The 22723-nt window shown below is 36.7% G+C and overlaps 1 protein-coding gene across 1 annotated transcript in view; it reads left to right on the top strand.

The window, feature by feature from the left end:
* Positions 1-22723, top strand: part of EDIL3 (EGF-like repeats and discoidin I-like domains 3) — a 287168-nt gene that overhangs the window by 184093 nt on the left and 80352 nt on the right. The window contains exon 5 of the mRNA XM_010008401.1: positions 9534-9647. Coding sequence (XP_010006703.1) covers positions 9534-9647 — 114 coding nt within the window. The remainder of the gene's footprint in view (positions 1-9533; positions 9648-22723) is intronic.

Below are 22723 nucleotides of genomic sequence, written 5' to 3' on the forward strand. Positions count from 1 at the left end.
CTACACTCACTCTATTCTGAAATGCATAAACAACTGCATTTTGAAAAAAAATACAATTATTTTACGATACAAGAAGGAAAGTGCACTAATTTACTGACCTGGGTTCACAGTTGCTTTGAAAATAATTGGACTTCTGGGCATGAGCTCACCTACCCTATCTTAATGAATAATCCAGTTAGAGTTACAGTCTAATGCTAGATAATTTAAGTTTACTCATAAAGTTGGCATTTTTTGAGAATTGCTTGCAAGAAAAAAAAAATTCACAGATCGATTCACTTTTTAATACGATTTTTTTTTCTCAACTGTGGTTAAAATGGTTTGCCAAATGCTTGTTATGTATATAGCCAATTCTTTTAATAAGGTTCATAGAAAACTATAGGAATTTTTGCCCTGAGGACATACTTCCACAGGATAAAACAAAATGGTAAGTTACTTATTGCGACAAAGGCTTCCGTGCCAGTATACATTAAAAATAATTAAAAGTGAAAAATCTACTTCAATTTATTAAAAAAAACCAAACAAACCCCACACAACTATTTTACAGCTAGTGAGAAAGGTCCTGGGAATGTAATTCCAAAACCCTATTAAATTTGAATTAATTCAGATAAAAGCCATTAAATAATGCATTTAGATAGGTGAATAGAAGATCAGGAAATACCGTCATAGTTCAGTTTTAGAAGTGTGAACCCTCAGAGAAAATAATAATAACATGATAGTCCCTATACCTAAAAGATAAGCATTTTGCAAGACAGGCTATAGGCACCTATGCCTATTTCATTGTATGATCAGAGCAGTAGTCAGTTTTCTCTTTTATTTTATGGGAGTTTTCAAAACAGGGATAAAATGTATGCCTAAAAAACAGAAAAGAAGTATGAAGAAAGCCATAAATATTGCTGTGAATACAAAAGAGAAGTATAGTTAGAGTGGCAAAGATTCCTGAAGAGTCCTATTTTACTTAGAATCTGCTCAAAGTCCTTTGAAGTCAAGAGACACCTTTATACTCTCTCTAGAAGCTCCCACCAGACTTTTATGAAATTTATTATGTGTTCTGACTATTCATTTATATGATTTCCAGTAGTTTCTAAGGAAACCAATTGAAAACAGCTTTTGCAGTGTAAAAATACAGAAATAACTAATTATTTGTTCTCTTGTTGGAAAACCTGCGCTTGATATTATGTGCATAAAATGCACATAAAAATGCTAAATGTGTATATTTGAGTACTGCATAAACTTTGCAGTGCTCATAGAAGTTACCCTTGAAGGTTCTCAGCAATTCTTAATTTGAATAATTTATGGGTTTTTTTCTGACCTTAATTCAAAGTGCCCAAGGAAGAACAGTGTTCTGCAAAATACTTCATTGGATCTTTTGCTTGATTTCTTTTTATAATTGTTTTTCTGATTGTTCTACAGTTAAACTTAAGATTCTGAAAACTGCAGTTATAATTACTGTAAACTAACAGGTAACATGAAGTATTTTTTCTTCCTTATTTAAGAAGGCTTTTTAGAGAGACATAAGTTTAAAAGTATAAATTGGGGCTTAGAGTAAACTAGTCTAGTGGGAGGTGTCCCTGCCTATGCAGGACTGTTGGACCTATATGATCTTTAAGGTCTCTTCCGACCCAAACCATTCCATGATTATATGATAATCTAAGGAGGCCTAAGAGGCCATAAAATTGCTTTGAAATTCAATCTGATATTAGGTACGATGCCTAGGAGGCAGTTTCTGACAGAACTCTAGATACGAGCAATTGAACTCTTCAGAAAACTGTTTGTGTTACATCTTTAAATGTGTATGTATATGTATATTGCTGGTTAGGTGAGTATCTCAAACATTCACACAGAGTCAAGCCAAATGGTCTGAACTATGTCTAGGCATTAGTTTTATTTCCTTGGCTGGTGTATTTAGAATGCCTGTTTTGGGTTCAGAATACAGCTGTAGTAACTCTTACCTGACTTACTGTCTTCTTAATAGAAGAATACTCTGGTGTATATATCTATACACACACACACACACTGAATGTTTGAAGAAAAACTGGAAAAATAGTAGTAGGCAGCTCTGTGATTAATTATTCTAGAGGACATTTACCACAATATATTGTACCAAATACTTGCAGGAGAAGTAAAACTTTATATTGAATAATGAGAGTAGAGGTAATATAATGTTTATCCTCTGAAGGTGGGGGAAAAAGGATTGTACATTTTGTCTTGAGCGTAAGGCTGTTTTCTGCTCTTTTAGAGCATCAGATAATAAGGAGATCTGAACAGTGGATCACTTCAGAGCAACATTAGAGTTGAAGTTTCCTGCAGGTTATTTGGCACAGCATTTTTAGAGCCTTCTGTGGTCAGGAAACTAGCTTTGAAAAAACAATCAAACCACTGAATTTTAACAGATGTCTGCCCTGTGTTGAATATGCATTGAATACATCCAGTTCAGATATCATAATATAGAATAAATTCCCAAATTTCATGGGAATATGCCCAAGTTATTTTAAAATGTTTCACACATGAGATGTATCATTAATGTGTTAGTACTTCTTTTTGTATAATCCTGGTTAAATCAAGGAACACTTATAGCTTATTTTTTGTGTGTATTAATTACAGCCAAAAACTTACTGAGAACCAGATTAAAAACTTTTATAAACCTAAGATTAACATAACCTAAGTATTTATCTCTTCTGTATCTTTTACCCCAAATTGAGGATGATGTACCTGTGCTTTGGAATTTTTTGATGATGCTTAGTCATGCATTTTAAATACTTTTTTTTTTTTTTTTTTTTTTTTACTTTTTGAGAAAACAAAAATTATATTGTCTTCCTTTAGGAGACCTTTACAATTTAGGATTGTTTCAGTAAACCTCAGGAATATGATATGTGTCCTCCTATATGTGAGTAGCTGCAATCATTCACATTTTATGATTAAACTGAGTAGCTCATTGTTCAGATAGCTGTATTAAATTCTATTGATTCTTTAACAAATAAAATTGCTATAATTTTATTCTATTCAAGGGACCTTTACCATTTAATCTCTAGTATCAAAAATGAGGTGCTTGAATGAATTGATACAAATCTGTAATAGAAAAAAAAAAGAGAAAAAAAAAGAGTATGTAATCAGACTTTCATGGTATTTGTTAAGAAAGTAATGATGAAAAGTTTGAGTATCTGTTTAAGTACAAAGTTCTGCTATCAAGATCATACACTGTGTATGGTCTTAGTGTTACAGCCCTTATTCAGGTAATTAAATCTATCAAGATCAATATACAATGAAGAAAAAAGATCTATAAGGAACCATCAGGCAACTACAAAAAAACCTGAAATAGAATTATTCCACACTGTTTCTCCACTTCATTCCTTAAGGAATTTCCAAATTTCCAAATGTAAAGGTATTAGAACACACTGAGCTATCAACAACTTTTATTTTTAAATACAACTGAGTAGGTAAGCTTCTAAGTTTTCTGTTTTGCATTTTTAAAAAAGAAAATTGCAGGCTGTGGAGGGTCATGTTTCTCAGTTTGTGATGTGATCCTTATCCAGTGTATAGTTGTGGGTCCTCACAGAAGTCAGTTCCATTCCCATGTGGTTTCTCTATACTAAATGGACCTTATTATGAAAAAAAATATTTGCAATATTAGTAAGGCAGAACTGGAGGGTGGCTAATCAATGCTTCTAATAAGGACCAAGTTGATTTCCAGTATGGCCACTTGAACCTGGACACGGTGAATGCAATGAGTGACCCATTCTCTCAAGGTAGAAGGCTGATTAAAAACATGACCTAGAGTTTAGACAAGCAGACCAAGTGTGATCAGGAAACCAAAATGACTGTAAAATCAAAGGATAAGAAAGAAGTGTGCTTGTCAGCAGCAGAAAACTTCAGGAGTTCAGGTGGTGGGAACCATGAATTTGGGCTAAGTAAAGAGCAAGCAAGCAGGGGACAGGAACGAGATACTGTTGTGTATTTGCAGCCAAAACACAAGCTGCGTTGGCAAAAGCAGCTGACTGAGCTTATCAGTCCCTTTGTCACAAAAAGTCAAGTTTATACCGAGTAGCTTCCTGAAGAACTCAAAATTACTGCAAGTAATAATTAAATCTCTGTTTATAACAATTACATCATTTTTATGCCCATTTCATATAGGATAATTTTTCAGGAAAACGTGATTGTATTTAACAGGTAAATTAGAATTATGTATTTTTAAGTATATTATGTTTGGAAGTACAGTACTAGTTTTTAATAATACCTTGTCAAAAACTTAAAGGATTAAAAATTATATTAATCCAGCAAAGACAGACAAAACCAGAGAACTCTTCCTCATAATGAATCACTAAATCACTGTGTTAAACAGCAAAGTTTTCTCTTACTCAGCCACTTCCTGACAGCAAGCTACTGTTCCAGGTTGCACAATGTGCTTCAAATAGAAGCATGCTTAGTAACCTGGTATTTATGATTTGATGTTAGGTAATAAAATACAAATTTAACCATCTTCAATATGAAAGGAAGGCTGTACTTACTGATCAGCTCCCTTAGCCCTTCAAGCTATTATTTGGGGAACAGTCTTTTATCAGTATCTATTATTTCCTTGTTTTTGCACTATCAATTTCAGTATCCATCCTCAGTAGAGAAATCCTGAGGGACTGGGTATGGAGCTTATAATCTGCTTGTTTGTTTTTATTTGGGTTTTGTTTTCTTGGTTTTGGGGTTTTCTTCTGTTTTCTTGGGGTTTTTTGTTTTGGTTTGGTTTTTTGGTTGTTTTTTTGTTTGTTTTTTAGCTAACCTGGACACTATTCAGAAATACAGGCTTCTCCTGTGCTGGCACTGTAACCTCTTCAGGAGCCCATTTCACCCAGTATTTAAACTTCACTAGGTCCTTCTCTGATGAACTCTGGATTCTTTGATAGTGCACAGTACTCAGCTACACTGTGTAAGATTTTTATGTAAACTACACTTCAAAATGTGAGCCAGGTTAAAACCTAAGCTTACCTGAAAAATCATGAACAACCTACAGTGATTTTACTTTGTATTAATTAGTTTATATTAAAAGTACATCCTTCTAGTGTAGGTAGGTTGATTGCATAGTCAGTGAAGAGTTTGTATCTGACAACATACTGAGAGGTTTCCTTTAGGAGACTTTATTGTCATTAGTACCAGCTAGTCCAGGAACTCTGGCATTTTAAAATTTCTGTTTGAATTTGCTTCTAAGCATGACAATATGACAAACTTTAAAAGGGTATATAATTATTTCAGCTGTGTAAAATTTAGTATCATAATTGGCACATTTAGGAATTTGAACAAAAGTTGACCACAATTTGCAGGAACCACTTTGAATAACATGCTCATCTACACATGTAGTCAAATTAAATAATGAATATTAAATCAAATACTTCTGTAGAACTCACGCTATTTTCTTTAACACAGTTCATTTCATTATCTTTCAACTAAATGTCTGTTCTGGTGTCAAATATGATGCTACAATGAGCTAGTCTTTCTTCATTCGTGGCATGTGACATATTTGTTTGAAGTGATGGGACTAAAGGTTCTCAAATTACTGCAAAAAATGACTGTAGGATTCAGGCAACAAAGATAATAATAAAAAATTCCATCTTTCCGCACTGTTCATACCTAATTGCTCCATAGGGACAGAATAAGAGGATTGTTTTAAAAGTATCTGGTACATAACGTTTAGTGTGTTTTCTACATCATTGCATAGACAATATGAAATATGCTTGAAAGTCATGCCTTTTTTTTTCTTACATAGTTCAATATAAATGGCAAATTAGAAAAAAATTAATTATCTTGAGAAGATATTATCTTTACGCAGAAAAGCTTTTAAAAGGATAAATTACTACCTTTATTTCACCAAGTAAGAGATAGTTCATGTGTTCACTTAATGTTATTTAGTTCACAGTGACCTTGGTATTTTTTCCCCACAAATGTGTTAGCTTGTATTAAAATGATGAATAACCTGATGAAAATACGAGGTTAATGGGCTTTGCTTAAAAGGCAAATAGGGAGCTAAAGAACCTTGTTAAATTTTATAAATACATATAAGGAATTTAATTTACAATTGAGCAGGTTTGTTCTTTGGTCATTTTCCTTGGCAGGTTTTATTTCTCACACACTAAACTGTTACTTCTCTTCTTCCTCTTTAATAGAGAGAAATGCAGCTAACTCTCTGAATTTTTATTATTCCACTATGTGTTATCTCATACGCAACAAATAGTAAGACATGAGGCATTAAAAAGAAGCTTAGAGATCAGTAACATCAATTTTAGTATAAAAATCTGAATATTTTTTTTTATTCAAAGAAAGCCTCCACATTTAGCTGAAGGTCTGTCCCTGCAGTTCTGTTCACAGCAACTGGAGGATTATCACCAAATCACAGAATGGTTGAGATTGGAAGGGACATCTGGAAGTCATCTGGTCCACCCCTCATGCTCAAGCAGTGCCACCTACATCTGGTTGCCCAAGATAGCAGACAAGATGTGCATATACAAAACCAAGCTTTATTGTAAATAACAAAGGATCTTGAAGTTTAGACTAAAAAGGCATATGCTGGATTACTTGAATGTTAGAATATTAGGGTAAGATATTAATATAACAAAACAAGAAGGTACCTTAACAATAAAGTACACTAATGTAAATAGTCAATAACTATTACGCAAAGGCTAATGGTTTGAGTGGTAGCAACTTATATATTTATAGGTCTTAGATCTGGAACAGTGATTAAAATAATACATGTAGGCAATGTGATAATACAATAATCACAGTCTTTTCCCTTATGTTTAAAAGGATCCCAAAGTCTTAAAGTTTCAAAGCTTAAAAGTAAAAACTGTCTTTAGTATTTAAAATTAGCAAATTAAGAAATGAAGAAAAATTCATGTATAGGGATTTGATATATCTTAGCCTTTATTAGGCTGCAGCCAGATGTCTTTTTCTGTCAAAATCCTGAGGAGTAATCACTCAAGCTGATGTTCCTGGAGGAGGGGAGAAGGTCCATCACACCTCCTAGGGAAAGTGTACAGGAGTCTCCCCCGTCAAAGACGGAACCAGGCTTTTATAGAATGAAGTGATTGACTGCTGTCATTTAACTACTTAGCCATACCTCCAGAAACCTCAGTTGGAGAACAAAAAGGAGAAACAAAGGAAAAACCAAGAAAGCCTTTTCCATCACTAAGAAAATTATTTCATTTATCTATCCATTCATGTTTGGTTTCTGTCTGGCCTAGCTGGAGCCAAGCTGGGCTCCATGTTCTTAGTTACAAGTTCAGAGTTTACTGTGCCCTTTGCTTTCCATGGAAACTTTCCAACTCCAGGGTAAGGGCAGTGAAGCTGAGAGACGGAGAAAAACTGTATCACAAAGGAAAACTGAGGCACACTGATACAGAGTGCCCTGCTACACCAGGACTATATCCAAACGTGGGGTTTTTTTATGTCCAAGGATGGAGACTCCACAAAGACTCTAAGCAACCTGTGACCCTGCTCAGTCACTCTTACAGTAAAAAAATATATTTTTAATGATGTTGAGAAAGAACATTCTGTGTTTCAGTTTGTGCCCATTTCCTCTTTTCTTGTCACTGGGCAACACTGAAAAGAACTTGGCTCCATCTTCTTCTCACCCTTCCTTTGGGTATTTATAAACATGGATGAGTTTCCTCCTGGCCCTCCTCTTTAAGCAAAACTCTCAGTCATTCTTCATAGACTTGGTCCTCATAGTCTCTTAATCATCTTAGTTGCCCTTTGTTGGATTCTCTCCAGACTGTCCATGGCACTCTGACACTGGAGAGCCCAAAACTGGTTGCAGCACTCCGTGTGTGGCCTCACCAGTGGCGAGGGGAAGGATCACTTGACATGCTGACAATCAGCCACTCCTCCAGTTTTGTGCTGACAGCAACCTTGGTGAGGGTGTGCTCTGCCCCACCATCCAGACCAACAATTATGATGTTGAACAAGATCAGATTGATACTGGGTCCAGGGTACACTGGACTGCAGCCAGTCTTCATACTACTGATCAACACCCTCTGGACCAGGCATCCAGCCAGTTTTCAGCTTACCTCTTATACACTGCACACACAGCTTAAAGCTACACAGCCTTCTAGCTCTGCAGGAAAGACTGGAGGGACAGACTTCTGTGGAGACATCAGAAAAAATCAGTGAGAGCTAGGCAAGATGTGTATTAAACCACTGAATTATTTTACAGACATTCATAGTAAATATAAAAGATTCAGTTAAAAGTAGAAAAAAATACATACTTAGTTTTGTTGACAGAGCTTAATTCTACTTCTGCACAGGCTTTAAAGGATTTGGTTTAGATATTTATGTAGCATCTTCTTTAGTTTGTATATACCAGCACAAACGAGGTTTACATTTCAGGGACAGAAGCAGATTCAACACAATAATGAGGAGTATTCCTTCAATTCACAGGGTATTTTACCCACCAATGAAGGCAACTGCTACACCTCTTTTAAGTGTCTTCTCAGTTGAGCTTATATATGTGTTATGCACATGTACACTTTATCAGCAACTGTATCCAAAAGGAATATGGTCTTCAGCAAAACTGAGTGAAGTGCAAGCTAGAGACTGGTTTTCTCTTTTCTGTTTATAATGTATAATGCAACAGGACTTCAACTCCTAATGAAAACAGTGTGGGCTACCATCATTTAAACATTTAAATGTATTCATCAAGGCAGCCATTTGAGACAATGATGTATAAAATCCGTCAACATGTCTACTCCATGCAGAAGAAGCATAAATACAGAGACAAAGAGTTTTAATTACAAGATATCATTATCCTTCATCTGCCTATTTATGAGAAAAAAATCTAGAAAAATAATAGATTGCATTTGAGAAAAAGAATCTGATACCATATTTGAAGGTTACTGCACTGAAAAACGGAAGGGATTATTATTCTTGGGGCATTTGACAACATGTACTGGAAAAGGGAAACTCAAATTAACCACCTTTTCTGTCTTTTGTGAACTTAATGAAATTTGCAAGCTTCTAGATCAAGCGATTAGTTTCAATTTGCAGATCAACTCATGGACAGAAAGAAATTTTTTTAGACTGTTAAACAACCTTGTCATTAGATGTTTAATTAATTAAGATGAGCTGAGAGACATTCTTAACTAGCATCTGTTGATAAAGAAGTAACTACATTTCTTGAAGTAGCAAGGATCACTAATGAATACTCTGTTAGAACTGATTTAATTTGTTTTATTTAAGGGCAAACTGTGACTTGTGACCTTTATCCCTCTGGAAGTTAAAATCCCTCAGCAAAACTTTAAATTCTGTTGTGAGATAGGCCATAGTAAAACTTCAGTAGGTATATGAAACTAGTTACATTTGTATGAGATTCCTTTCTGGAGCTTTTTTTCATAAAGCACACCCTGATTAATCACATCCTTTACTCAGCATGTTTGCTCATGTCTGTCTTCTAATGTCAATTGCATAAATATGTTGAGTTTTAGTGCTTTAAAACATGTGCTTATTGCTTTTTAAAATTTCTCTTTGCTAGTCCTAACATTATCTTGTGTTGATTCCTGCAGATGTAAATGAATGTGAAGCTGAACCCTGCAAGAATGGTGGTATCTGTACAGATCTCGTGGCCAATTATTCATGTGAATGTCCAGGTGAATTTATGGGAAGAAACTGCCAACAGAGTAAGTATTATTTTTCTATATATTTTTTTCTTTTTAAAAAAATAAAAATAATAGTAATTCTTTTTCAGAAACAACTATAGTGTACTATGGAAATATTTCTCTAGTCTATGAATACATAATGATTAAAATATGCATCTTGTACTTTTCAAAATGGAGGAAATTTAAGAGACCAAATCTCTTAATTAAGAGACTTAATTACTTCTGATATGATGGAAACATTTGCAAAGTAAAAAATTCTTATGAAGGAGTATCAAGGAGTAAGTGTTGCAAAGTAGAAAAATACAGACATTATTTAGGCTAGGGTTCATATCACCAAGTATCCCATCTTCAACAGTAAATATCAGCAGGTACCAACAAGTGTAAGAGCAGAGCAAAAATGTGTTACTTTATCTGACATGTCTCTAGCTTCTGAAATTGATTTTCAGAGAAAATGGGGTAATCAGAGCTATTACTTGAAATTATCATTGCATTTGGTGGATCATCATCTGCTATTTCTTATTGATTTTTTATATGTAAAAATAAACTTTGTGAAGTTGTACCTGTTAAGCTTTATACCTAATTTGGTTGTGTGTGTGTGAATATATATATACACACATGAATACATACTTCTGTTTTGGAGAGCATATAACAGGAAGTATATATGTACAAAACCCAGAGATTTCCAGTATATTGAGGTAGTGGAAGAATTCTGCTAGTATCAGTAAAGTATTATTGAATTGCAAAGTATGCTACCTACAGTCTGTCTTTATCGGTCATATTTTGGGGATTTACTCTGGAAAGTCAATCACCTAGTCAAACTATCTTTCTGGAGATGCTTCTGTAGATAAATGTTGATAACTGTGACCCAGACCTCCATTGTCTAGCCCATAGAGAAGAACACTAAGTTCTTTGACAGAATAATTCTGTTGATTGTTGAAGTATTTTTATAATTATGATAAGGTTCTGTTCAGTAGCAAAATTGCTTTGGTGCAGCGGTCAACAACAGTGAATTTTAAAATGTGGTTTACAGTAAAAAATTGTCAGCTGCAAAGTGTGTGTAGGCTGAGAAAGTTGGGTTTTTTCAACCTGGAGAAGATAAGGTTCTGAGTGCACCTTAGAGCAACTTCTGCTAACTAGAGAGACTACAGGAAAGCTGGGGAGGGGCTTTTTATAAGGGCATGGAGCAAGAGGATGAGGGGAAATGGTTTCCAACTGAAAGAGGGTAGATTTAGGTTAGTATTAGGAAGAAATTATTTAGTGTGAGGGTGATGAGACACTGGCCCAAGTTGTCCAGAGAAGCTGAGGATGCCCCATCCCTGGATGTGTTCAGGACCAGGTTGAATGGGGCTTGCAGCAACCTGGTCTGGGAAGTGTCCCTGCCCATGCAAGGTGTTGGAACTCGATCTTTAAGGTACCTTCCAATCCAAACCACTCTGTGATTCTATGTGGTGGTAAAAGGAAGGCATGGCAATGCAGTAGTGGAGTGCAGTGGTACAAAAGCTTCTGTTCTGTACTTCCTCAGGGTAGGGACCCACATATAGAGGTGCCACCAACCTAGTTTCTGCAGGATGGTGTCACAGGAAGTGTGTGAAATAAGGTGTTTTTTCAAGACTTAAGAGAAAAGTAATATATTACTTGAACTTGTCATTAGAAAATGCTACACACAGTAGATATGTTAATACTTCCCTTAGACCGTTCTTTACACTGGTGTTTTTCAGCTAAGCATGTCAGGAGTTATCAATAAATAACAAATAATTAAGGATGGGAATAATGTTCATGCTGACAGTAATCATAGAACTGCTCTGCTTCAGGAAAGTCAACACATTGTTTAGCATTTCATCTGCTTTTGAGCTAGCTAGCTTTAGCACAGCTAGCATTGAAATGATAGCTTTTTTTATGCCAGCAATATAATTGTGCACTCTGCTGGTTCTTATACATGTAAGTTTCCTTCTTTTAATGAGAAGCTTAAGTTACGTCATCATACCTAATTATGTAATTACAAGTAGTAATTACACAATCTAATTATACCATTAGACTTTCACACATGTTTATACTCATCATATAATTAAATACTATTACACTAATTATGTAAATTACTGATTGCTGTCTCAGACTCACCTAACAAAGCTCAAAGATTGCTAATCCACATCACAGAACATGTGAAATATCCTAGATCAAGAACAAAAAGGCAAAAATGAATCATGCAGTCTTGTTCTTCTGTCATTGCACGCCTGTTCTCGAGGATGCATTTTCTAATAGTGTATCTAGTTTAGGATATCTGAAATACCAGTGCTTTGTAATAATGACTTCTCATGTCACTCACCAGCTTGAAGTAGTTCATGTCAGATTGTTTTTCCTAGTTCTCCAGAGTTGTCTCTGTGTTTTTTTTTTTAAGTCCACCATTTCACTCCACCATAATTTTTCTTAGCTAATCTCCTAAATTATTCCATTCCGTTTTATCATGTGTAGCATTTTCCAGGCATGAGACAACTGCTGTATTACACCTGGGTCCTGCAAGCTTTGCGGGACATCCAAGATCCTTCTGACTAATCCCAACAGCATCTGCTAATCAGTAGTGCAGCTGAAATGAGAGGGAACTGTATTTGGACCACCTTGACTATCTTTTGAGTCTCCTTCTTGCACGGGTGAGGTTTGCAGTTGCTTTCTAAGGTCTTGGCCATGAAGAAAATTCCCAGAAGGCATGGAGCTGATCTCATGACCCACACCTCATCAATGCTTCTGCTCCTTTGGGGCTTCCTTCTGTTTTATTTACATATCCTTCCCATTTTGAAGCACTGGCCTAACACCTCAAGTTTTTCTGGAGAGACTTAAATTTAGTCTTCTTTCTATCTTTCTTATTAGCTACTGCTATCTTTGGCCATTCAGCCATAAATGATACTTAAACCAGCTGCTCCTCATTGCTGGAAGCCACATGATGAGGCTTTTCCTAGGTCAAAGTAATGTGAAGTGCAAGAGCACCAATGACTTCAAAATGTATTCAGTTGTTCTGGAATAAGTTTATCAGCCTGTTAAGAGATACTTCACTGAACATCTGGTATTTACAGTTTCTTCCTGCAGCTATTTAGCAAACAGATAATGGAAAGAGAGCACCTTTTCCAATCCTCTGAAAGCAAAAGCTGAACTATATTAATTCCATATTACTTTCCAGATATCTAAAGGCCTCAGCATTTCCTTGATGCAGCTGCATCTTCTGTTTTTGCACTCTCTGAACCTCTTTCTTGCTTCTATGCTGAATTCAAGCTATCAATTATGATTACCTCCATTACAGCTCTCTTTAGTCTTGGAGTCTCTATAAATAAGTACTGCTTGCAAGGCAGATTCTCCTGGGGTTGAAGTTTTTGCTTTCTGGATCACAAAATTCTCTTGCAGGCAACATGAAGTCACTTTCATCAGTGTCAGACTCTTTGCATTATTAAGCATGAATCTGTGTTGTTAAAATCTCCCATGAGCAACATGGATTGTGAATTGTAATAGTTTCTGAGGAGTTCCGCAGGTAATTTTGATCACTTTTAATTGTTTGTCTGTTTGTTTTTAATCTAGCAGATGGTACTATGCAGTGGACACATTACAATTTCACCATTGTGTTACTTTGAAGTTGTATTTTGCTGATTGCCAAAAGCTGCTGCTATTAAAGAATATGGCAAATTTTCTCATGTTTTTTCTGTAAAGATACAGATCAAACTATTCACTGTAAACATTTTGTATGTACACTATGGCCCCTTCACCTCCTTTTCTGTGATCTAACATTCCCTTATGTAGGAAGACAGCATTCAGAGCAGGTACACCAATTTACTTTGTTTTTCGTGTCAGAAATTCTGCTAAGTAGTGTATTTTAACATTGTTTTCACTTGTTTCCTGTGCTTTATTTTTCAATACGTTAATGTGTTAATACTGCACTTCACAAACGCTTGTGTTCTACCTTCCTTTCTGCAGAAATCAAAGTGGCATTTTTTTATTTAAATGAAAATCCCTTCTTTCAGTGTCATTTTTACTTTAAAATTATCTAAAGTTCTGACAGGTCTAGACATGAGAGACTTTCAAGACTTCTGCTTACATACAGCCTTATACTCCCAGTCTAGATGGTGTGTCCTAAAGCATTCTAATGTTCTGTGATTTTAGCATAGAGAAGAACACTAAGTTCTTTGACAGAATAATTCTGTTGATTGTTGAAGTATTTTTATAATTATGATAAGGTTCTGTTCAGTAGCACAATTGCTTTGGTGCAGCGGTCAACAACAGTGAATTTTAAAATGTGGTTTACAGTAAAAAATTGTCAGCTGCAAAGTGTGTGTAGGCTGAGAAAGTTGGGTTTTTTCAACCTGGAGAAGATAAGGTTCTGAGTGCACCTTAGAGCAACTTCTGCTAACTAGAGAGACTACAGGAAAGCTGGGGAGGGGCTTTTTATAAGGGCATGGAGCAAGAGGATGAGGGGAAATGGTTTCCAACTGAAAGAGGGTAGATTTAGGTTAGTATTAGGAAGAAATTATTTAGTGTGAGGGTGATGAGACACTGGCCCAAGTTGTCCAGAGAAGCTGAGGATGCCCCATCCCTGGATGTGTTCAGGACCAGGTTGAATGGGGCTTGCAGCAACCTGGTCTGGGAAGTGTCCCTGCCCATGCAAGGTGTTGGAACTCGATCTTTAAGGTACCTTCCAATCCAAACCACTCTGTGATTCTATGTGGTGGTAAAAGGAAGGCATGGCAATGCAGTAGTGGAGTGCAGTGGTACAAAAGCTTCTGTTCTGTACTTCCTCAGGGTAGGGACCCACATATAGAGGTGCCACCAACCTAGTTTCTGCAGGATGGTGTCACAGGAAGTGTGTGAAATAAGGTGTTTTTTCAAGACTTAAGAGAAAAGTAATATATTACTTGAACTTGTCATTAGAAAATGCTACACACAGTAGATATGTTAATACTTCCCTTAGACCGTTCTTTACACTGGTGTTTTTCAGCTAAGCATGTCAGGAGTTATCAATAAATAACAAATAATTAAGGATGGGAATAATGTTCATGCTGACAGTAATCATAGAACTGCTCTGCTTCAGGAAAGTCAACACATTGTTTAGCATTTCATCTGCTTTTGAGCTAGCTAGCTTTAGCACAGCTAGCATTGAAATGATAGCTTTTTTTATGCCAGCAATATAATTGTGCACTCTGCTGGTTCTTATACATGTAAGTTTCCTTCTTTTAATGAGAAGCTTAAGTTACGTCATCATACCTAATTATGTAATTACAAGTAGTAATTACACAATCTAATTATACCATTAGACTTTCACACATGTTTATACTCATCATATAATTAAATACTATTACACTAATTATGTAAATTACTGATTGCTGTCTCAGACTCACCTAACAAAGCTCAAAGATTGCTAATCCACATCACAGAACATGTGAAATATCCTAGATCAAGAACAAAAAGGCAAAAATGAATCATGCAGTCTTGTTCTTCTGTCATTGCACGCCTGTTCTCGAGGATGCATTTTCTAATAGTGTATCTAGTTTAGGATATCTGAAATACCAGTGCTTTGTAATAATGACTTCTCATGTCACTCACCAGCTTGAAGTAGTTCATGTCAGATTGTTTTTCCTAGTTCTCCAGAGTTGTCTCTGTGTTTTTTTTTTTAAGTCCACCATTTCACTCCACCATAATTTTTCTTAGCTAATCTCCTAAATTATTCCATTCCGTTTTATCATGTGTAGCATTTTCCAGGCATGAGACAACTGCTGTATTACACCTGGGTCCTGCAAGCTTTGCGGGACATCCAAGATCCTTCTGACTAATCCCAACAGCATCTGCTAATCAGTAGTGCAGCTGAAATGAGAGGGAACTGTATTTGGACCACCTTGACTATCTTTTGAGTCTCCTTCTTGCACGGGTGAGGTTTGCAGTTGCTTTCTAAGGTCTTGGCCATGAAGAAAATTCCCAGAAGGCATGGAGCTGATCTCATGACCCACACCTCATCAATGCTTCTGCTCCTTTGGGGCTTCCTTCTGTTTTATTTACATATCCTTCCCATTTTGAAGCACTGGCCTAACACCTCAAGTTTTTCTGGAGAGACTTAAATTTAGTCTTCTTTCTATCTTTCTTATTAGCTACTGCTATCTTTGGCCATTCAGCCATAAATGATACTTAAACCAGCTGCTCCTCATTGCTGGAAGCCACATGATGAGGCTTTTCCTAGGTCAAAGTAATGTGAAGTGCAAGAGCACCAATGACTTCAAAATGTATTCAGTTGTTCTGGAATAAGTTTATCAGCCTGTTAAGAGATACTTCACTGAACATCTGGTATTTACAGTTTCTTCCTGCAGCTATTTAGCAAACAGATAATGGAAAGAGAGCACCTTTTCCAATCCTCTGAAAGCAAAAGCTGAACTATATTAATTCCATATTACTTTCCAGATATCTAAAGGCCTCAGCATTTCCTTGATGCAGCTGCATCTTCTGTTTTTGCACTCTCTGAACCTCTTTCTTGCTTCTATGCTGAATTCAAGCTATCAATTATGATTACCTCCATTACAGCTCTCTTTAGTCTTGGAGTCTCTATAAATAAGTACTGCTTGCAAGGCAGATTCTCCTGGGGTTGAAGTTTTTGCTTTCTGGATCACAAAATTCTCTTGCAGGCAACATGAAGTCACTTTCATCAGTGTCAGACTCTTTGCATTATTAAGCATGAATCTGTGTTGTTAAAATCTCCCATGAGCAACATGGATTGTGAATTGTAATAGTTTCTGAGGAGTTCCGCAGGTAATTTTGATCACTTTTAATTGTTTGTCTGTTTGTTTTTAATCTAGCAGATGGTACTATGCAGTGGACACATTACAATTTCACCATTGTGTTACTTTGAAGTTGTATTTTGCTGATTGCCAAAAGCTGCTGCTATTAAAGAATATGGCAAATTTTCTCATGTTTTTTCTGTAAAGATACAGATCAAACTATTCACTGTAAACATTTTGTATGTACACTATGGCCCCTTCACCTCCTTTTCTGTGATCTAACATTCCCTTATGTAGGAAGACAGCATTCAGAGCAGGTACACCAATTTACTTTGTTTTTCGTGTCAGAAATTCTGCTAAGTAGTGTATTTTAACATTGTTTTCACTTGTTTCCTGTGCTTTATTTTTCAATACGTTAATGTGTTAATACTGCACTTCACAAACGCTTGTGTTCTACCTTCCTTTCTGCAGAAATCAAAGTGGCATTTTTTTATTTAAATGAAAATCCCTTCTTTCAGTGTCATTTTTACTTTAAAATTATCTAAAGTTCTGACAGGTCTAGACATGAGAGACTTTCAAGACTTCTGCTTACATACAGCCTTATACTCCCAGTCTAGATGGTGTGTCCTAAAGCATTCTAATGTTCTGTGATTTTAGAATTTTCTCTCTTTCAAAATTGTTCTCAGGAATACAGGACTCCTGCAGCTTGCATGATTGGTTGTGCAGGAAAAATAGCTAGTTTAATGGTTTTTCTTGAAGAGACTGTACTGGTGTGTTATGTATTCAACTTACAAGTGCATTTTCAAGACTGTATCCTCACTGTTGTGACTTTCTGACTTCAGGTGCTTGTCCTTTGAACTCCTCTGCTTGATGCTCACAGTCTTCAGTGAGTCTCAGTCTTCCCCAGCTCCAGCTCTTACCAACCCTGCCTCAGCACAATTCAGGGTCCAGAAAGCCTTCATGCTTAGGTCAAGAAAAACCCTTCACAAAATGAACTTGACAGGGTGAGGGCATGAAAAGTGCATGGGCAAAATAAAACAGTTTATGAAACAGTTAAAAGCTGTGATTTCAGGGGTAAGCTTTATGTCTGGCTAAAAGTTGTCTTCCAATTAAGTTTGTGTTTTCAAAATATGGATAAGAATCGGAACTTCACAATTTTCTTAAATTTACTTAAACCTAGAAACAGGCTTTATGGTGCATTCATCTCATGAAAATACCCTGTTAAACTTAAGCCTCTAAGCACTGGACTGTTGTTGAATGGTAAATGTGATCCCTTTACAACCATACCTCATTTCCAGATTACCTGCTGGTGAAACTAGGTTTTAAGGCATGAGATTTTTTTATGCACCTCCAGTTGCCAGTATGTTGTGGCTTAAAGCTTGTGGTGAGCCACTGTGAAACACTTTACTTGACAGGAACCAACATGAACTTGAGTTCCCTAAATTGCTGATTACTACTTTCCTGACAGCTCAAAAGATCATTTTGAGTATTTCCATGAATAATCCAAGATTAATTTTGGTTTTAAACATATGCTTGGTCATTTTGTGTATCTGACAGTTTCATGAGCTGAAATACTGGTGTATGAATTCTGTAAAACAAAAAATTGGCCAAACATGCTGTTTTTTCTTCTTGGAATCCCTCAAGATTATAACAATTTAGGTTGATACCTACCAACTTTCCATGTTTAATCAGTTTGTTCAGGTTTTCAACTTTCATTAGGAAAAAGAATGAACTGTAGAGAGAATTGTAGTTCCAAGAAATACTGACTCCTCTATTTAAAATAAAGGCATTAATGATATTTTGTAAAAGAAAACACGCAGTAATTGATAGAAAAATATTTTATTTGTTGTTTTTGTTTGTTTGTTTTTAATTGGAGTTTCTGTTTCATTTTCATTCATCTTGCCAGTATGTTCTGGAAATTCTGTTAAGGCACATGCTAAACCTGAGAGATTTCTAGGGGACCACTAGATTATCACCTTAAACTGAATCAAGACACGTTTCCTGTTGCTCTCTTTCTGCTTTGTTAAATAAGTGAGCTCATGTATTGCCCTCAAATTGCAGGAATTTCCAAACAGATTTTCTGTTTTTGTCAGGAGTCTGGTATGAAAAGCCCCTACCCCTGTTTTCATTGCATCGTATTGTAAAGTAACAATTCCTTGAAAACTGACATAAACTGTCCCTGATTCTGGCTGTCAGAGCCTTGCATCAGCTTTTCTTTGTCCATCTTGGTGCTTTTGTGGCTGTCCATGCTGGGCTGCTGTTTTACCTGTTTACATCCCCACTGCAACAGTGCTATTCACATCAAGAGCTGGGAGATTCAGCTGGAAAGAAAATGGAAAGATAAAATTGAACCAGCTATTGCTGTTATCAACATGGACCGTTCCATTCACTTTAGGAGTTGTACCACTAGAACCTGCGGTGTAACTGTATACATACAGTACCCCCATAGAGAACAGTATCATCCTCCCTAGGATCACCAGGCTGGTAATGATATGGTTGATTACAGCTACAGTTCTGTAAGTTTCTTCTTGTTGTCCCAGCAAAAACTCATGAAGGAAATAAAAAATATAATTAATGAACCAGATCAATTATTTGATCTGATAAACTTCATGACCACACAACTACTGGGTTGGTACAAAGGAATGACTGAGGAGAGAGCCTGGGCATAAAATAAAGACTTTACACCAGTTAAAAATACCAAACAAGACACAATCTAATACACAGAGTTGAAACTGTTCTTTAATTAATTTTGAAAGAAAAAATATATATTTTTTTTTCCTTAGTTTGTTTCATTAAAAGATCAACAAATTTTATAGCGATAATTCTCAGCTCATTTGCCAAGGATACAATTAATAAAAATTAAGTAAATGTATGCATTCCTGTTTATCATTATTTACATGGCAAGTTCAGGTTTTGCATGGAAAAATTAATGCGCTTTTATAGTTATGTGTATATATGTGTGTGTGTGAGTATATGTATACACATAATGCCCTTGAATTAACTTTTTAAAATGTACTCAGGGTAGTTAAATTATCAATTGTATTATGTCCACACTGGTCAGGGAGTAGCATGTGGTTAATCTCAGGCAAAGGGAAGAATGGAAATATTCTTCTGCCTAAAAGGCATGTATCTATTTAATAGAAAGTTACCAGTAATACTTGATTTATGACCTCCCTAGATGATAGAATTATCTTAGGACACAAACATACTGGAAATACATTTCGACAGTGAAAGAGGGAAAACTTTACATGTTAAATGTGACTTTACATTACCCATGTAATTCAATTCAGTCTAGGTAATTTGTCATGTCCTTTTTTGAACATACTATAAGAATAAAACCAGAAATTCTTTAAGCGGTTAAATTAATGCTAAAAGACAGGGTAAATGGATCAGTAGTAAGAGTGATGTGTTATATAAATTTTTAACTATTTCAGCAAATCATAGATGGAACACAATTTCTCTATTTGCATTGGACAAAACCCATCCTGAATCACTTGCTGAAACTAATAAGGTTTGCTGAGGCTGCACCATTCTGGGAATATTGTCTGTCTAGCATTTCTGTGTCGTGTATTGGTAGGAAAGTGCAAAGAAGCAGAAAATGCTATAGAAATGACACAATACATTGTTCAAATTGAAATGTCCTCCCAGGCATTTCAATGACCTAGTGAGAAATATTAATCAAACTCTAACACTTCTAATCTTGAGACTTCAAACAACAAAGCACTCTCTGGCCCTTCTGCTGCAGACCTTCTTTGTCCAGGGATCCCATGTAAGATGCAAAGGTGTGCAAAATTAGGCTCAACAAATGAGAATTGTAGTTCTTCCTTTCAACACAACAGGAAAATGAGACTGATCTCTCAGTGTTTGATCTTGAAACAAAGTCTTCAGCCCTATGCCTTTGGGTACATTTTCATCTTGCTGCAGTTGTACTTTACAGCAATGTCTCCCTTTGAAAATTCGTTTCTCAATATCTTACTTTGATTAGGCAGTAGAGGAAACAATCTTTACTCAGACACCTGACAGAAACTCATTGTAAAATATTCAGACAAGCCCTTAGGACTCAACAGGCATATTTTACACATCTAATCATCTCCTTACTTATGTGAGCCATCTAATGCAATGGTAGCTTTTGATCATGTCAGTAACTACAGTATGAACTCATCTCTATTTTCAGGCATCTATTACTTGGCTTTGTAACATCTCATTTTAGGGTGAACCACCCTATTGTGGTGACGTTCTTGGCATATTTTAATACTTTAACCTACTGATCTGCTTTTCCTAGGTATTGTGTCACTTTTGTCTATCATGGTGCCCCTCAATTATCATCAGTAAAGAGGCAGGAAAATTGCACCAGGGTCAGGGATTCATTCTCCTACCTGTCTTCCACCTGTTTTTCTTCCTTGCGTTTTCATTAACAGAATCACAGATGTCCACAAAAAGTAGAAATGAAAAAGTACTTATGTTATAATTTACTCTTCTTGTGTTAGAAGATCTTTTATGTGCATTTTTATGTGTGGCCAAGCCTATGACAATGCACATTTCATAGAATCATAGAATCCTAGGGGCTGGAAGGGACCTCGAAAGATCATCTAGTCCAACCCCTCTGCCAGAGCAGGGTCACCTAGAGTACATCACACAGGAACGCATCCAGGTGGGTTTTGAATGTCTCCAGTAAAGGAGACTCCACAACCTCCCTGGGCAGCCTGTTCCAGGGCTTTGTCACTCTCACAGTAAAAACATTTTTTTTTTTTGGATATTCACCTTGAACCTCCTATGCTCCAATTTACACCCATTACCCCTTGTCCTATCACTGGTCATCACTGAGAAAAGCCCAACTCCATCTTCCTGACACTCACCCCTTACATATTTGTAAACATTAATGAGGTCACCCCTCAGTCTCCTTTTCTCCAAGCTAAAGAGACCCAGCTCCCTCAGCCTTTCCTCATAAGGGAGATGTTCCACTCCCTTCATCATCTTCGTAGCTCTGCGCTGGACTCTTTCAAGCAGTTCCCTGTCCTTCTTGAACTGAGGGGCCCAGAACTGGACACAATACTCCAGATGTGGCCTCACCAATGCAGAATAGAGGGGGAGGAGAACCTCTCTTGACCTACTAACCACACCCTTTCTAATGCACCCCAGGATGCCATTGGCCTTCTTGGCCACAAGGGCACATTGCTGGCTCATGGTCATCCTCCTGTCTACCAGGACCCCCAGGTCTCTTTCACCTACACTACTCTCCAGCAGTTCAGCCCCCAACCTGTACTGGGACATGGTGTTGTTCTTCCCCAAATGTAAAACTCTGCACTTCCCCAAATCCTCAATAATTTCCTTTCCCAAAGCATATGATGGAACCTGTTCACCTCTTCTTATCTCTGCTGATATTAGTGGTGAGCATCCCACTGAATTCTCTGCAAGCAAGATGGGACACAAGTTACATAATGTCCTTTAAAAGTTGTGCTTTAGTCTTAGACATACATATACAACTGCTGGCAGTAAAGTATTATTTATTTATTAAAGTGTGCTTGAATTTGTTTGGCTTCTTCACCTAAGAAGCTATATCTCTCTAGCATTAATTGCACATTGATTTAAGGATAGACACACTAGTTTTTTTATGTTGTTCATTATAAGCATTTAGTGATGGAAAATCCTAATCTCAGACACCTGAACATACTTAAAAAGTAGGTGTTGATTCAATATGGAAAGCCTAATTGCCAGTCATCATACATCCTAATGACATCTGTGTCATTTTTACTATGTTTGCAAATTACAAGGAGAAGTAGACCCTAGGGATAGGTTACTGGAGAGGAAGTTACCTCCCTTCACCTACAGGCTGTGCTTCTTTTGATGCCGCCCAGGACACGGTTGGTTTCTGTGCTGCAAGCGCACATTGCTGGCTCATGTTGAGCTTCTTGTCCAGCATCATCTCAAAGTCATTCTCCTCAGGGCTATTACGGATCCATTCTCCACCAGCCTATATTTGTGCTTGGGATTGCCCCATCCCAGCAGAAGGACCTTGCACTTGGCCTTGTTGAACTTCATGCAGTGTGCATGGGCCCACTGTCAAGCCTGTCAGAGTCCCTCTAGATGGTATCCCTTCCCTCCAGCTTGTCGACCTCACCACACACTTTGGTGTAATCAGCAAACTTGCTGAGGATTCATTTGATCCCACTGTCCATGTGTCCAACAAAAATGTTAAACAGTGACAGCTGGTGCCCCTCAGGGGTTCGTACTGGGACCACTGTTGTTTAATATCTTCATTAATGATGTTGACAGTGGCATTGAGAGCACCCTCAGCAAGTTTGTTGATGACACCAAGCCTTGGGCAGTTTCTGTCCTTTATACCCCTCGTACCTACTCCAT

This window comes from Chaetura pelagica, unplaced genomic scaffold, assembly GCF_000747805.2.
Source record: "Chaetura pelagica isolate M959 unplaced genomic scaffold, ChaPel_1.0 scaffold191, whole genome shotgun sequence".
Taxonomy (NCBI): domain Eukaryota; kingdom Metazoa; phylum Chordata; class Aves; order Apodiformes; family Apodidae; genus Chaetura; species Chaetura pelagica.